The sequence below is a fragment of the Calonectris borealis genome, chromosome 6 (genome assembly GCF_964195595.1).
Source record: "Calonectris borealis chromosome 6, bCalBor7.hap1.2, whole genome shotgun sequence".
In the NCBI taxonomy this organism is placed as follows: Eukaryota; Metazoa; Chordata; class Aves; order Procellariiformes; family Procellariidae; genus Calonectris; species Calonectris borealis.
Window position 1 is genome coordinate 18,561,967 of NC_134317.1, and position 16,404 is coordinate 18,578,370.

General features: G+C 68.2%; 1 protein-coding gene across 1 annotated transcript in view; it reads left to right on the plus strand.

The window, feature by feature from the left end:
- SPEG (striated muscle enriched protein kinase) overlaps positions 1-16,404 on the plus strand; it is a 39,987-nt gene that overhangs the window by 14,777 nt on the left and 8,806 nt on the right. Inside the window, exons 4-26 of the mRNA XM_075153941.1 lie at positions 464-1,995; positions 3,015-3,158; positions 3,900-4,082; positions 5,765-5,976; positions 6,251-6,339; positions 6,542-6,723; positions 8,794-9,054; positions 10,348-10,506; positions 10,640-10,829; positions 10,975-11,204; positions 11,384-11,503; positions 11,920-12,024; positions 12,129-12,335; positions 12,463-12,586; positions 13,003-13,175; positions 13,999-14,111; positions 14,334-14,502; positions 14,586-14,679; positions 15,042-15,242; positions 15,402-15,462; positions 15,661-15,738; positions 15,898-16,070; positions 16,176-16,202. Coding sequence (XP_075010042.1) covers positions 464-1,995; positions 3,015-3,158; positions 3,900-4,082; positions 5,765-5,976; positions 6,251-6,339; positions 6,542-6,723; positions 8,794-9,054; positions 10,348-10,506; positions 10,640-10,829; positions 10,975-11,204; positions 11,384-11,503; positions 11,920-12,024; positions 12,129-12,335; positions 12,463-12,586; positions 13,003-13,175; positions 13,999-14,111; positions 14,334-14,502; positions 14,586-14,679; positions 15,042-15,242; positions 15,402-15,462; positions 15,661-15,738; positions 15,898-16,070; positions 16,176-16,202 — 4,827 coding nt within the window. The remainder of the gene's footprint in view (positions 1-463; positions 1,996-3,014; positions 3,159-3,899; positions 4,083-5,764; positions 5,977-6,250; positions 6,340-6,541; positions 6,724-8,793; positions 9,055-10,347; positions 10,507-10,639; positions 10,830-10,974; positions 11,205-11,383; positions 11,504-11,919; positions 12,025-12,128; positions 12,336-12,462; positions 12,587-13,002; positions 13,176-13,998; positions 14,112-14,333; positions 14,503-14,585; positions 14,680-15,041; positions 15,243-15,401; positions 15,463-15,660; positions 15,739-15,897; positions 16,071-16,175; positions 16,203-16,404) is intronic.

Sequence of the window (16,404 nt, forward strand, 5' to 3'; positions counted from 1 at the left end):
GGGGGACACGCCTGCAGCAGCATGTGCGCAGGGGTTGGGGCTTGTAGCCTCGGGGACCCCCTCTGCCTTGTGGAAGAGCTGGCCTGTGCCACGCTGCCCTGGCATGCCAGGACACCCCGGCAAACTGGGGCACTCCCTGGCCCCCAGTCCTGTCTGCATGGCGGCCCTGGGGAGGGGACTCGTTGGGTATCCCAGCTGTCCCACACAGGTGCCCCTGGGCAAGGGGACACTGCTGTGTCACAGCAGCCCAGGACTCTCATTCAACCCAGCCGGCTCCTGGTGGTCTCTGTGTGGCCAGATTCACTCACTGGGGCCCCTCGACGCTCCCCGGTCCCGGGGCTTCCCTGGCCGCCTGCCCCCCTTGCCGTGCCCCATTGGGCACCGTGGTGTGGGCTGGGAGCAGGGGCGCAGCCAGGCGGTAAGGCGGGCTCTGAACTGCGCTTCTCTGTCTCTCCCCTTGCAGCAGCATCCCCCAGGGGGGCTACCGGAGAGATGACCCCCACAGCGGCCCTGTCTCTCCAAAGCCCGGTGCCGAGCCCCCAAGGTCCCCTGCTGCCCTGCCGCTGACTGCCAAGCCACCCATCCTCCGATCGCCGTCTCCCCGCCCCGGCCCGTGCCTGCCGCCATCCGCCGGCGCCGTGTCCCAGCCTGCCGCCCGTGGCCCTGGCGTCCCCTCCTTCACGCCCGTGACCCCCCGCAAGAAGTCCTCAGTACCGGCTGAGTACCAGGACACTGTCCCCGAGGAGTACGAGGAGAAGATCAAGAAGCCCAAGTCCTCGGGATACTCGCAGGGCAGCACGCAAGAGTCCCGTCCCCAGACACCCATGAGCGACGCCTCTGGCCGCGTCTCCGTCCGGGCATCCCCCAAGCTGGTGCGCGCCGGCTCCAAGATCTTCGAGAGGCTGCAGTACTTCGAGGAGCGGCGGAGGAGCCTGGAGCAGGCGGACAGCCCCTTCCCCGCACAACCCTGCCTGCCCTTGCGCAAGACGCGCTCCTTCGACCAACCCGGCTCTGGCTCTCGCCGTGCCGGCACGCTGTGCGGCTCGCGGGAGGACGTGCGGGAAGGCGGCCGCTGGGAGCCGGGTGGCACGGCGGCGTGCCGGCGTTTGGCCTTCCGGCAGAAAGCCGCATCCTTCGACGAGCGGGGCAAGTTCGCCGGCCGTGTCTACGCCATCGAGCACAAGTTTGCAGAGGAGCTGACCCGCATCAAGCGGACGGTCTCCAAGCAGCAGCTGCGGCGCTCCCAGGAGCTGTGCAAAGCTGGGCTGCCCCCGACACCCTCACCCCCAGCGGCCGGAGAGCCCACTGCCCCCCGTGCCCCCCGCACCCCCTCCTCACAGGGCGCTGGCGGGCGTAAGGTGCTGCCGCCAAAGACTTTCCCGCCGGCGGAGAGCACGCACGTCATCCAGCACCTGGCGCTTTCCAGCGTGGCGCTGGTGGGACCCGACGGGGAGCTGGAGCCGGGGGGGCAGCGCGGGAAGAAAGCCCCAGCGCGGGGCGGAGTGGCGGCCGGTCAGCCCACCGAGGCGGAGGATGCGGGTGCCAGGAAGGGTCCGCAGCAAGAAGGCACTGGGGAAGTGAAGAAGAAGGAGCAGTGGCCATTAGCGCAGGCCACCCCGCAGGGGCGGACGGCCCTTTTGCAGGCGGGTCCCGCCGAAGGCAGCCTGTGCCCGGACGGGGGCCCTGCCGGTGGAGCCCATGCCCCCGGGGCAGTGAGCGAAGCCCTGGCCGCCCGGTTGGCCGTGCCCCACGGGCTGTACCGGCGGCCGGAGGCGCCCGTGGAGGTGCGGTTCCTGCCCTGGGCAAAGCCAGGGATGGAGCAGGAGGCTCGCCTGGAGAGGAGCTGGGCAGGGCAGCACGGCATGGGCAGGGAGGTGGAGAGAAGGCAGACGAAAGTGCCAGAGAAGAAAGAAAGTGGCCGGACGGCTCAAGAAGGCAGAAGCATGCGGAGCAAGGGGAAGGGGCGCCGAGCCAGGCCCACCTCTCCGGAGCTAGGTAGGGGCATGGCTTTCTGCCCTCCTGCAGGCACAGACCTGGCCAGCCAGCCCCTGAGTGGGATGGGGGACCCCCAGCCTGCCCCTGGGAGGTGTGGGGAGCCCAGGCTGTGCCAGAGAGCACCGGGGGTAGGGCGGGGGGACACGGCTCTGGAGCTTAGGGATGTTGGCACCATCCAGTGCCATAAGACAGACCAGCCTGGGTACCGCTTTGCTGGGCCTTGAGGCCATGACTCTTGCTGACGTCTCCGTCCCTCCTGCCTGGAATGGGAAGGACGCAGGGTGCTGACCTCTGGCACCCAGCCCGGGGCTTGTCCAGCCCCCCGGGGCACAGGGCACCCATTGCAGCTTGTCCCGGCTGGCCAATGCTCAGTGCTCCAGGCAGGGCGTGCAGCCCAAGCATCCCCAGGGGATGCTGCGGTGGCTTGGCTGGGGGAGAGGTGCCCTGCCCACCGCAGCACGCAGGGGTGAGACCAGACTGCACCCTGGCCGGGAGCTCCTTCCAGGCTCTGCTCTGGCCGGAGCAGTGCCAGGCACATGTGCCTGAGGCTCCTGGCGCAGTCCCAGGACCTTTGCCCATGTCCTGGGGCCATGGGAGGGGAGGGAGCTGGGAGGCTGATGCTGATGTGGCGGGGCAGAGCAGCCAGCACCCCAGTGGGTGCTGGGGGGAGCTTGGAGTGGGGGCTGCGGTGGGCTGTACAATCCTCCTCCTTCCACAGCCTGCTGTTGCCTCATCCCTTGTGCTGTACGGGGTGTACAGCAGGCTGTATGCTCCCTGCCCCATGGTCCCCTGTCTCACCCCGCTGCAGACACTGTGCCATGGTGGCCCCTGATGTGGGCCTTTCCTCCATTGCACGGCCTGGGGACCTGCTAATGCCCCAGCGAAGGTGTGGGGCACATGGTGGCTGGGATGGGCAGAGGGTTGCCAGGCTCTTGCTCTGCCTGCATGCAGCCCACACGGCACAGGACCTGTTTGGTCCACCCCGCTGACAGCCACGGGGCCCGTCTCTCCCTGTCCAGAGTCCTCCGACGACTCCTACGTCTCAGCGGGTGAAGACCCCCTGGAAGCCCCCATCTTTGAGATCCCCATCCAGGACACGGCAGTGGCCGTGGGGGCGGAGGTGCTGCTCAAGTGCATTGTCACGGCCAACCCCCAGCCAGAAGGTGAGCGACCGCAGGGCTGGGGGGTTGGGGGTGCGAGCGTGGCAGAGGGGCTCTCTGCATGTCCACGTCACACCCACTGAGCCGTCCCTTGGGGCCACCTGAGCTGTGCGGAGTGGGACATGCAGCCCCGAGCTCGGTGTCTCAGGGAAGTGATGTGCCCACCCTGGGAGCACCCCTTTCGCGCTGCCTCCCCCCAGGCAGGAGTGAAGTGCTTGGGCATCGCCTGCCAGGGCAGGGTGCGGCGGGCAGAGTGCGGGCAAGGTGTCTGCTGTTCCCCTGCGCTTGGGCTGGGCTGTTGAGGGAGCGGGAGAAGGGCCGCTGAGCAGTGCGTGGGCAGGGACGGGTGATGCTCTGGGCTACTGTTGGGACAGCTCGGGTGGTTGCCCGGGGGCAGAGCCCTGGTGCCCGGCTCAGGGCTGACGGGCTCCGGGCATGCTGTAGCCAGGAGGTGGGAAGGGGCAGCTGGGCAGCCAGAGCCCGTACCAGGCGACAGAGCCGGGCAGAAGCGAAGCGGCCTTGATTCCCTCCTCCAGCCTCCACTGGAGGGCAGGAGGATGCCAGGAATCAGTCGGGCCAGCCCCGCTCTGTCTATCAGGGGCAGCAGAAACCCGGGGCTGCTCCCCATGGCAAAGGGGTCTCCAGGCCAGGCAGGGGAGCGCCTGGCCTCACTGGGACCCTGCACAGACCCCCGGGGGAGCTTGGGCTCTCCTGCCCACGAGTGACCCTCGCCTCTGCCGGCAGTGTCCTGGAGGAAGGACGGGGTCCCGCTGCGGAGCAGCACGACGCGGCCCATCAAGGCGGAGGGCGAGCGTCATACCCTGCTGGTCAGGAGCGCCCGGGTAGCCGACGCTGGCCTCTACACCGTCACCGCGGCCAACGAGGTGGGGGCGACCTGCTGCAGTGCCATCCTCAGCGTGCGGCCCGGTGAGTGCCGGCGGCCGGGCGGCGGGAGCGCGGCCGGCGGTGGGAGGGCGGGCGCCGCGGCAGGCTGGCTGCCAGCTCGGCCGCTGCTGTCACTGGGAAGAAACCGGCTTCCTTACCCTACAAGGCTCTGTCTGAACCAAAGCAGCTGACGTGCTCCCGGCAAGCACGGAGGGATCCTGCCGTGGGGGGATGCGAGGTCGGGCTGCGAGCATCCCCCGGCACCCAGCAAGCAGCCCAGTGTCCGGCCTCCCCCACACCTGCCCTGCGCCCTGCTAGCCATGGGGATACCCCACACTGCCCTCAACCCGCAAACCCGGGGGGTACCCTGCCTCCAGCCTGCAAACCATGGGGATACCCCTGCCTGCCCTCTAACCTGCTAGTCGTGGGGATACCACTGCCCCACAAAAGCTATTAGCGGTGGGGATACCCGGCCCGCCCACCAAGCTGCTAGCCGGGGGGTACCCAGCCTGCCCTCCACCCCGCTGGCCGTGGGGATGCCCAGCCTGCCGCAGCCCCAAGGCGTTCCCCATCCCGAGAGTGTCCCTGGGGAGTGTGCAGAGGCTCAAAGCTGCCCTGGGGGCTGGAAGCACCCAAAACACCACCCGCTCCGTGGTGCGGCGGGGCTGTACGCCCAGGGGCAGCAGCGGCCGGGCAGGGCCAGCCGGGGGCACGGCGGCGGGGGGCCGGGCAGGGGCCCGGCAGCCCCCGGCCCCGCGGCGGGCCCTCCCCCGCGCTGCTGGCCCAGCCCCGGGGGCCGGGCGGCGCCGGGGCGGGGAGGGCTGAGCGGGCCGGCGGCGCTGCGGGCTGGAGGCGCGCCCGGCACCGCCGCACCGGTCCCGGCAGCGGCAGCGGCGGCTCGGCGGTGCGGCCCGGCCCGGCCCGGCCCGGCCCGGCCCGGCGCGGCGCGGCTCGGCTCGGGGCGGGGGCTGCCGGGGCCGCGCCCCCCGGTGAGTGCAGGGGGCGGTGGGGGGATGCGGGAGGGCGGGCGGGAGGGAGCCGGGGGTCAGGCCCCCCAGCTCTCTGCCCTGGGGCGGCCCGCGGGGGCGCGGGGGGGCACAGCCCTCGCCCTGCACCGGGCAGCCCGCCCGCCTCCCTCCGGTAAGGGGAGGGGGGGTGAGGCCGCTCCGGCAGCCGGGCTGGAGGGGGGCCAGCACCCCCAGCGCGGAGCCCGGGCTCTGCCAGCACCCCGCGCCGCTCACTGCTCCCCACCACGCACCACCCACCCCCGGCCCCCGCATGCATCCCGCACCCCGCGGGTCCCCGGCCCCGGGTGGGCTCCCCACGCAGGCAGGCCCGGCCCCCCGGGGAGCGGGCAGGCGGCCGGGCGGGCTGCTGGGGGAGCGCAGCTGCCAATGTCACCTTCAGCCCTCGCCGGCTCGGGGCAGGGACAGCCATCCCGGGAATCCGGGCGGCTTAAGGATGGGAGCGCGGGCTGCTGCGTAAGAGCCACTTGAGCCCTGCTGTCGCCTTGCGGGATATCGCGTCCCCTTATCGTCCCGTGGAGTGCTTCTCACCCCTCCCCCTGCGCGGCCCCGCACCCCTTCGCTGCTGGCTGCTGCCGAACTGGGATGTGCCGTGGGATGGGTGTCCCCGGGCACTCTGGGGTGCAGGGTGGTGGGGAGGGGTGCCCTGACCCACCTGCCTGGCTCTGGCAGCTCCTTATCCAGCCTCTCTTGTGCTAGCCCCCACCGTGGAGCGGCATGGGAACCTGGCACCCCCTCTCGGCCAGGCCAGCCCCATCACCTCGGATGAGGAGTACCTGAGCCCTCTGGAAGAGTTCCCCGAGTCCGGAACCCCCCAGCACCGACCGGCCATGAAGCTACAGCCAAGAGCCGAGCATGGGGCTGCCCACAGCTCCCCAGAGGTCACCTTCAAGGCTGCACCCACCTTTGAGGTGAGCCGACAACCCCCCCGGGACCTGGCAGAGGGGGAGCAGTGCCCTGTGACCGCAGCCCTGTGGTCCCCAGTGCCAGGAGGTGCTGGGTCAGGCCTTCCTACCCCCTGATCTGGGGTGCTCCTGGCACCTGGGCAGCCTCCACGCCACCAGCTCCCCTGGTACTCCAGGGCTGCTGTTGTGGTGGGGACACATAGCCCTGTGTGCAGTGGTGGGGATGCATGGCCCTGGGTGCAGGCGGGTGCTTGCTGCTCTCTGACCCCTTCTTCCCCAGGTGTCCCTGTCAGACCAGTCGGTGCTGGAAGGGCAGGATGTCAGCATGAGCGTCCGCGTCCGTGGGGAGCCCAAGCCCATCATTTACTGGTGAGTCCCGATGCTCGCTGGGTCAGAGCTGGGCAGGGAAGGAGTGGACAGGCACAGTGACCTCCCCATTTGGGGATGGCCAGCCTGGAGCTCTGGTCCTGAGCAGGGTATTGGGGGTGGAGAAGAGGGGTCTTTTAGGGACAGCCAGGCTGGGCATGCAGGGCCAGGTGTGACCATGCCGCTCTGCCCGTGTCCCGAGCAGGCTGAGGAACCGGCAGCCGGTGAAGTATGGCCGCCGGCACCACGTGGAAGAGGCAGAGGGGGCGCGGGGGCTCTTCACGCTGCACATCCTGGCGGCGGAGCGCACCGACACCGGCTTCTACACCTGCAAGGCCGTCAATGAGTACGGCACCAAGCAGTGCGAGGCCAAGCTGGAGGTCAGAGGTAAAGGTCTCCGAGCGTGTTCCCCCCAGCACTGAGGGGCCAGCTGGCTCCAGAGCCCTGCATGAACTGTGTGGGGAAGGGGCCACTGCAGAGTCCCCCTTGGCGGTGCTGCGGCAGAAGGGGACGAGCCAGCCTGCTCTTCCCTGCCACAGCGCAGGTGGGCGCAAGCCGGGAGCAGGAAAGTGGAGCTGCGTGCCTGGGGCTGCCCGCAGAGGCTGGCCCTGCAGCAGCAGGCAGGCTGCCCTGCTGCCCTGTCCAGATGTGCGGCCCCATGGCCCTGGGTCCCACTGCCCAGCTGTGTCAGGGCCCCTGCCAGCCTGACGCAGAATCTGCTGGGGCCGGGTGCTGCCCCTGGCTGTGCAAGGAGGACTCTTCCCCTTGGTGGCCCTGCAGGGGACATGTCCCCCTGCCCTGCCATGCTGACAGCTCCCTCCCTCCCTGCCCCAGGCAGCCTGCAAGCTGCATGCCAGGCACAGGGTAGCTTGGAGAGGTCCCCCCCTGCCCGTTTCTAGCAACAGCCCATATGCGTGGGACTGGGCTGTCCAGCCCCTTTCCCTTGCCATCCCTCCCCAGCCCTGCTGCGGTCCTCCTAGGACCCCAATATGTGTGTGCAAATGGGAGGGGGGCTCGGGACTGATAGCCAGGCTCTGCCCGGCATTCCCCGAGGTCAGGGAAGGAGCCTGCGGGGACGAGTGATGCTGCCTCCCTCCTCTTGCCCTTTGCTGTGTGTGCCCTGCTCCCCCCAGCCCTCCCCGCTGACAGCTGCCTGAGCCCCCAGGGGCTGCACCCATCCCGCCCTGGCCTTGGCTGCACTGCTTATACCCTGCCGGCACCCCGCTCCCAACCTCCGGCAAAGCGCGGCGGCACGGGGGTGGGAGCGGGAGCCAGCCCCGTGCCCCACGGCCAGCAGGAGTGGGGCTGCGGGGGCGACAGCCCAAGCCCCGGCTCCTCTCGGGGGGCTCGGCGGGCAGCTCCGCGCCTTGGCATGTGCTCGCACCCCTCGTGCCGGCGCTGGTGTGTGCGTGCGTGCGTGTCGGCCCCGTCGCTGCTGCACTAACCCTTCTGCTTGCTGACTGCGGTTTTTGTCTGTACGCAGGGGGAGTACGATAAGGGGGTGCATCTCTGAGAGCCGCGGCCGCGGGGCTCTTAGTTGGACACCTCTTAGGCAGTGGACCTCACCTTGTGTTATTACCTTCTGCTCCATCCGCCGCCTCGTCCTGGATGCACCGCGGGGACGCGCGGGCCCTCGACTGCGGGCAGGGGCTCGCTGGATGGCCGGGGGAGGCACAACCGAGGCGGGGTGGGGGGGAGCGGTGGGGGAGCACCAGGCACCCCCTCAGCTGGGCCAGGGCGGCCGTATGATGCTGTCTTGTCTCTTGCTCCGTCCGTTTGTCCCTGTCTGCGTGTCCTGCCGCTCCTCTCCTTGCCGCCCAGGGAAGGGGAGCAGGGAGCTGAGCCCACGGTCGCCTCTGTGCCATCCGGGGCTGTAGGGAAGGGGCTGCGGCGCGGTGGCAGCTCTGCAACGGTCACCTCGGGGTGTGGGGGACAGGAGACCCCGGGGACCCTCGCGGGGGAGCACCTTGCCCCAGCTGCAGCGGGGAGGGAGAGCATCGTCCCCTTTGGCTTCGCGGCAGCCATCCAGGCACTGGCCTGGCCACCGCAAGAAGTCCCTCGCAGCCCCAGGGCTCGGGGTCTGCCCGGAGCACCCCCCTGGCTCCGGGTCTCTTCTTCCCGGGGAGGGGCCTTGGCGGGGGGACGGGCTGCGAGGCCGTGACCCTTTTTTTTTGTAGCTCTAATAAAATCTGTTTGGTAAAGCGCTGTGTGGTGTGTTCCTGGCACGGACACCTCCCCTCACCCCCGGCCCCCTACCCAGCTCAGCTCCGCTTTCCACATCTCGCCCCCCCTCGCCCTTCCCCGCTGCACTCCCTGCCCGCCGCACTGGGCCCCCTCCCCGCATGTCCCTCCTGTCCCGCACGTTCCCCCCCTCCATCCCCGCCACCTCTCATGGTTGCTTTTCAGTTGCTGAGACGCGTCTCTCTTTCTCTCTCTCTCTCCCCCCTTCCCGGGCAGCTCGCCCCGAGTGCCAGTCCCTGGCCATCGTGGTTCCCCTGCAGGACGTGGTGGTCGGGGCGGGGGACCTGGCGCTCTTTGAGTGCCTGGTGGCTGGCCCGCCAGACATGGACGTGGACTGGCTGTCCCGGGGCCGGCTGCTCCAGCCCGCCCTGCTCAAATGCAAGATGCATTTTGATGGGCGCAAGTGCAAGCTGCTGCTCACCTCCGTGCATGAGGACGACAGCGGGATCTACACCTGCAAGCTCAGCACCGCCAAAGGTAAGCGGCGGTCACGCAGCTCCCCGGGGGGGTCTTGCTCGGGGCTTGGCCCAAAGGGGGTGCTAGGGGTTGACAGCCCCCCGTGTCCCTGGGTTCGGGGCTCTGGTCCCCCCGGGATGTAGCTGTAAGTGCTGGAGGTGGGGGCCAGGGGGCCAGGGAGTGGTTGCTGCCCCAGGAGCTGGGGAGCTTTCCCCAGTTGGGAAACCTAGTGTGCATCAGTCCTCGGGCTCCAGCACTCTGAGCCCTGCAGCCCCGTCCCACCCCACTCACCCCACCTCCGGCATGCATGCAGCTCTCAGAAACGTGGGGACATGCATTTGCACCATGGCTGCGCCGGCTGGATGGAGCCCTGGAGCCCAGCTGTCCCTGTCCCCTGGCTCCAGAGCCTCCGGGGACCCGGTTCCAGTACCGACCTGTCTCTGCTGGCCTGGGACGTGGCAGGGGCAACGGGCAGGGGGTCAGGGCCACCCACCCTCTCCCACCGAGCCATCACTGGTGGCAGCTGAGGAAGAGCAGCAGGACCCGGCCTCTGACCCATGCCTCCAACTCCCCTCTGTGCCTGTGCATGCTGCACACAGCCTCTGTCCCCCGCAGCGGGGCAGGGACAAGGGTCCCTTTCCCAGCCCACTTGGGCACCCCCTTGGCAGTAACCCAGGCTGCGGTGGGTGCAGGGGGCAGCGGCATTCCCAGCACCCTTCGGCTGGTGCCCGTGCATCCCTCCATGGAGGAGGCTGTATGCCTGCGGGGATTTGAGGGTAGCAGCAGTTTTGGGTGCAGGGAGGTGAGGCTGTGCCTGAGCATGGTGTCAATCCCTGCCCAGGGTGGGCAATGACACCATCATTGCAAAGTGGTCCCTGGTGCAAAGCCCCTCATCTGGAGCATCTGCCCCTGGGTGCTGCATGTGCTGGCGCTGCCTGCTTCAGCATCACCGCCCCGTCCCCAGGGGGCTTGGCCAGCTGTGACCCCCTGCCCTATGGGGAGGACAGGGCATCCTCCCGCCCCACCGTGCTGCTGGCATCGGTACTGCTGTGAGGGGAGGAAAGAGGCACCCTGCTGCCAGCAGAGCCCCAGCCCTGGGCACGGGGACCTTGCACCCACTTGCATCCCCTGTGCCCCATGCAGGGTCAGAGCCTGGCACCCAGCACACCTGGGCTTAGCCCCCGCTGGGCGTGGGGTACGTTCAGCTACCACCACGTTCACTGCTGGGACTGCAGCTGGGGGGGTTGCAGGCTGCCTCCTGCCCTGCACACACGCATGCCGTGCAGGGCTCACCCCTACCCGCTCTCCTTACAGATGAGCTGACCTGCAGCGCCCGGCTGACGGTGCAGCCCTCCGTGCAGCCGCTCTTCACCCGCAAGCTGGAGGATGTGGACGTGGTGGAAGGGCGGACGGCGCGTTTCGACTGCATGATCAGTGGGACTCCCCCGCCGGCGGTCACCTGGACCCATTTTGGTAACCCCCAAGCCCAGAGTGCTTGCCCAGCTCCCCATCCACTTGGGAGCGGCACCCAAGGGCTCATGCTGGGGCTGGGAGGGGTGCTGATCAGCTGATGCTGATGCTGATGCTGGTGTGTGTCTCCATGCAGGCCAGCCGGTGCAGGAGGGGGAGAACGTGCGGATTCAGCGGGACGGGGGGCTGCACTCGCTGGTCATCGTGCACGTGGGCAGCGAGGACGAGGGGCAGTACGCGGTGACCGCCAGGAATGCCCACGGCCACGTGGAGTGCTCTGCTGAGCTCTACGTGGAGGAGCCGCGGCCATCTGCCGCCTCCCAGATGTAAGACTTGGGGGTCTCCAGGATCTGCATCCCCCTGCTTGCTCCCCCCTGGGATTTGGGGAACAATGGATTTGTGCAAAGCCTGGGGTTGGGGCTGGGCTGGGGGCACCACGCTCCCATCATGAGCGTGTGTGCCCTCTTGCAGCTCCAAGCTGGAGAAGATGCCGTCCATCCCAGAGGAGCCGGAGCAGGCAGAAACGGAGGCAGAGTGCTTCACCATGCCTGATTTCCTGAAGCCGCTACACAACCTGGACGTGGTGGAGTCGAAGGAGGCCGTGCTGGAGTGCCAGGTGGCCGGGCTGCCCTACCCCTCCATCACCTGGTTCCACAACGGCTCCCGCATCGACAGCACCGACGACCGCAAGATGATGCAGTGTAGGGCTTCCCACCACCCTCCCCGCCCCCTTGGGGTCCCTCTGCCCAAGGCGGAGGAAGGGGGGACACCCCGGGAGGAGGCATCATTCCCCTGACCTTCACGCCCCATGAGGTAGGGAGGGGAGCTCTGCACCGCTTGGCTGTCGGGGTCTTACCTGTGTCCCCCTGTTCCCACCCAGATAAGGATGTCCATCGCCTGGTGTTCACGGCCGTCAGCCACGCGCATGCTGGTGTCTATAAAAGTGTCATCGCCAACAAAGTTGGGAAGGCCACGTGCTACGCGCACCTCTACGTCACCGGTAAGCAGCAGCGGGTGCCACAGGGATGTGCGGCCACTCGCTGCCACCCTGCCAGGCTGTGCCCTGGGGCTGGGGGTTGGTGGCCCTGTAGCGAGGCCCTAGGGTGATAGGATCACAGAGCAGTTCAGGTTGGAGAGGACCTCAGGAGGACTCTAATCCAACCTAAGAGCGGGGTCAGCTGTGCAGCCCTCACTTTGTGAGGTCAGGACCCATCCCCGGACCCCCAGGTCCCACTTGGGACTTGCTGGCAGCACCAGCCGCACAGGGGCTGCCAGGCTGAGCCCCCGCTGGGGAACCAGTGAGGGTCGCTGGCTCCCTCCGTCTCCTCCAGCCCGCATCTCCCGGGACGGAAGGCAGATGCCCCGAGGAGCTGTGGCAGTGGTCATGCTCACACCACTGCCCGCCTCCCCTCGCAGACGTGGTGCCGACCCCTCCAGACGGGCCCCCCACCGTGGCCTCGGTGACCGGCAGAGCCATCACGCTGACCTGGAACAAGCCCAAGTGGCTGGACACCGCCATAGGTGAGGGGGCCGGGGGTGGGCAGGGGCTGGGCAGGAGGGGGGCAGGGGGTGGGCAACACTGTGATGGGGCGCACAGGCTCTGCACTGACCCTCTCCCCCTGCAGACCCCAACTCGGTGACCTATGTGGTGCAAATGCAAGTGCTGGGCACAACGCAGTGGCTGGTGCTGGTGGCCGGCGTGCGGGACACCACCTACACAGTGCACGGGCTGACCAAGGGTGCCCAGTACCTCTTCCGTGTCATCACTGCCACCCCCAAGACCAACAGCAAGCCCTCCCCGCCCGTGGGGCCCATGCAGCTCCTGGACCGGGGTGAGAGGGGCAGTGGGGAGGGAACGGGTGGCTGGGGTGGACGGGTCTTTGTCCCCGATGGGGTGGTAAGCTGGCCAGGGCTGGGCGACGTGGGGTCCAGAGGTGGTGTTGATGATGCGTGTGGCAGGTCCCTACCTGGAAGAGGCCCCTGTCATCCTGGACAAGCCAGATGTGGTGTACGTGGTGGAGGGTCAGCCAGCCTCCATCACCATCACCATCAACCATGTGGAGGCCACCGTCACCTGGAAGAGGTAGGACATGGCGCTGTGCCCGTTGCCTGCTCCATGCCCAGCATCACCCCACAGCGTGCACAAAGAGGGGCTCCTGCATCAGCTCCCCATGAAGCCTGTGGTGGGTGGGGGGTCCTTCCCCAGGGCTGGGCTGGATGTGCAGCCAAGGCTGATGTCCAGGGCTGTACAGAGCTGCATGGGGGGGAGCTTTTTTTGGGGGGGGTGCTGTCTGTAGGGTGCTAAGGGTTGAGAGCCATTCAGGAGGCAGAGCTATCAATGGGGTGCGAACTCTTTGCGGGGGCTGTGGGGCGGGAGCTGGGGCCGGGGCTGTCTGTGGGTCAGGAGGTGGCCATGGGGCTGTGGGGTGGCAGCTGTCGATGGGCAGCGGGTCTGGGGCTGCCTGTGGGGCTGTGATGTGGCAGCTGGTGTGCCCGCAGGGGCGGGCAGGTGCTGGGGGAGCAGGACGGCACGTGTGAGATGACGATGCCGGACGACGACCAGCACTGCCTGCGGCTGCTGCGCGTGGGCCGGGGGGCCGCGGGGCCGCTGGCCTGCGAGGTGAGCAACCGCCACGGCACTGCCCGCTGCACCCTCCGCCTCCGCCTTGCAGGTAGGTGCCCCTGCGCCGGGGGGCCGTGCCCCTCTGCCGGGGGGTGGCATCGCCCTACAGTGCTCCAAGCCCGTGTGCCATGCGGGGGGCATTGCCCCGCAGGGTGGCACTGCTCCACGGTGCCCCATGCCCATGTGCCATGGGGGCACTTCCTCACAGCATGGCACTGCTCCTCAGTGCTCCATACTCATATGCCATGGGGATGCTGCTCTATAGCTTAGCAATGCCCCATGGGGCTGAAAACCCATGAACCATGTGTTGATACTGCTGCCCGGTGTCCTATACCCATATCTGACTTGGGTAGAAGTGTTCCATGTGCCCCATGACCATGTGCATGTGGTGGCACTGCCCCACGGTGTCCCTCAGCCATGTGCCATGGGTGGCACTGCTTCAGGGTGTCCCATACCTGTGTATAGTGGGGTGGAACTGCCCCACAGTGCCCCATGGCCAAGAGCCATGGGAGACCCCTCCACAATGCCCCACAGAGGTGTCATGGGTGGCACTGCCCTACAGTACCCCACAACCATATGTAATGGGGAGATGCAATCCCACAGTGCCCTATGCCCGTGTGCCATGAGTAGCATTGCCCCATGGTGCCCCCACACCAACGGGTGCTGCCCCACGGTGCTGCAGGCAGATGCCATTGGTGGTCTGCCCCATAGAGTCCCGCTGCCGTGTGCATTGGGGTGGCACTGCCCCATGGTGCTCCGTGCCCCTATACCATGGGCTGGCACTTCCTCGCAGTGCCCCACAGGCATACACCCCATGCTAGTGACAGGGGGTGGCACTGCCCCATCGTGCCCCATGTCCCATCTCTTGGCAGAGGCACCGCGCTTTGAGTCCATCATGGAGGACATCGATGCCCAGGAAGGGGAGACACCGCGCTTCGCTGTAGTGGTGGAGGGGAAACCACTGCCGGACATCATGTGGTACAAGGTGGGTTGGGACCCCCCCACCCCCCTCCCCACCCCCCTCCTGACCTACAGCTCCCCCAGACCCACACCCTCCACTGCCTCACCTGGGTTGCTGTGTTGGGGCTTTGGGGTTGGGTTCAGCCCTGCTGATGCAGGATGTGTCCCATGCCTCATCCATGGGGAAAGGGTGATGGGAGCTGGTCAGGGATGGGCGGGACCCCCCTGACGCCCCTGCCACCCCCAGGATGGGGAGCTGCTGGAGGAGAGCAGCCACCTGAGCTTTGTGTACGAGGACAACGAGTGCTCGCTGGTGGTGCTGGGTGCCGCCGAGCCTGACAGCGGCGTCTACACCTGCACGGCCAAGAACCTGGCCGGGGAGGTCTCCTGCAAGGCCGAGCTGGTGGTGCGGGCAGGTACGGCTGGCCGGGCCCCCAGCCCCAGGGGGCAGAGCCTGGGTGCCCGGCTTGCCCCCCGCCAGCGCCTTTCCTTCCCCCAGCCCAGCCCGCTGCCGATGCCGCCATGGAGGAGGAGGCGCTGCACAAGGCGCGACGCCTGACCGACTACTACGACGTGCACGAGGAGATCGGGAGGTATGGGGCCGCTGGCACGGTGGGCAGCGGGGCACCCCGGGCACCGCAGGGACAGGGGTGCTGGAACCAGGCTGCACCTTGGGGCTCTGTCCCTCGGGACTGAGCTCCGTGGTACACCAGATCCTGATGTGCTGGGGCTGCTCTCAGCCATCGTTGGATGCCCCGGTGCCGGCTCGGAGTGGGGAGCCGGGGCGGCTGGAGCAAAGCCAGGCCTGAGGTCTCTCCATGGATGGTCCTGGAGGGCTGCCATGGCTGCGGGCAGCTGCCTGTGGAGTGGGCACCTATCCCAGCTGTTCAGGGAAGGGGAGGTCTCCTGCTTCCCCACCTTCTTATCCCACCTTGCCCCCATCACTGCATTGCAGGGGGGCTTTCTCCTACCTGCGGAGGGTGACGGAGAAGAGCAGCCGGCTGGACTTTGCTGCGAAGTTCGTGCCCGGGAGGACCAAGGCCAAGCAGTCGGCGCACCGGGAGCTGCACATCCTCTCACAGCTGGACCATGAGCGCATCGTCTTCTTCCACGACGCCTTCGAGAAGAAGAACGCCGTCATCATGGTCATGGAGCTGTATCCTCTGGGCGCTGCTCCGGGAGCGCGTGGTGCAGGGGATGAGGGGAGGCTTTTGGGGGGGACGGGTGGGCAGAGCGAGTGCGGAGGAGCTGGGTGCCCAGGAGGGTGCAGGGCACATGGGGCACGGAGTTTCTGTGCTCCTTGACTGGGGCCCAGCTGCGCTGAGGAAGAGCTGCTGGACAGGATGGCGAGGAAGCCCTCAGTGTGCGAGTCCGAGGTGGGTGAACCCTGGGGGGGCAAAGTGATGGGGGAGGGAGGGACGCTGGGGACATCGGGGTCTGTCCCCACCCAGGGACATGCAATGCTCATTGTATCAGGCTACAAAGGGGGCTACAGCCCGCACCCTCCTCTGCACAGGGCCGGCGTGGGGCCGACCCATGCTCAGGGCGCCCACCCTCCCTCTGCTCTCCCGCAGGTCCGGTCCTACATGCGGCAGGTCCTGGAGGGGATCTGCTACCTGCACCAGCGCGGCGTCCTGCACCTGGACATCAAAGTGAGTGCGGGGCTCTCCCACTCCCTCCTGCCCTGCGCCCGCACGGACGGGCTCCTGCCACGCTGCGGGGGGCTCGGTCCTGCTGACAGGGGACGTCCCTTCCCTGGGGGGAGCCCCTGCCTCCTGCCAAGCTCCCCTCCGCCCCGCGCTGTCCTGTAGCCAGAAAACCTCCTGATGGCGGATTCGAGCAGCGAGCAGGTCCGGATCTGCGACTTCGGCAACGCGCAGGAGCTGACGCCCGAGGAGCCGCAGTACTGCAAATATGGCACCCCCGAGTTCGTGGGCCCCGAGATCGTCAACCAGAGCCCTGTCTCCAGCGTCACCGACATCTGGTAAGGGCAGCCCTGGGGTGGTCGGTGGGCTCCCCGCTATGCCGGGAGGGACTGGGCGCCCCAGAGGGCTCGTGCTGTGCAGTAACTGCGGTCTCCTCTCCACAGGCCTGTGGGGGTCATCGCCTACCTCTGGTAAGTGCCCCGGTGGGCCCCCATGGGAGAGACCCTCTTCCTGCCCCCTTGCCAGGTGCAGTGCTGGTGCTGCGGCCATGCACATCGCTCCTTGCAGACAGCCTCTTCCCTCGCTGCTCCCGCCTCTGCCCTCCCCATGGCACCGGGGCTGGGGTCCGGGGTCCTGTTCTCGGTCCCCCGTACTTGCCGTACTGTTCCCCGT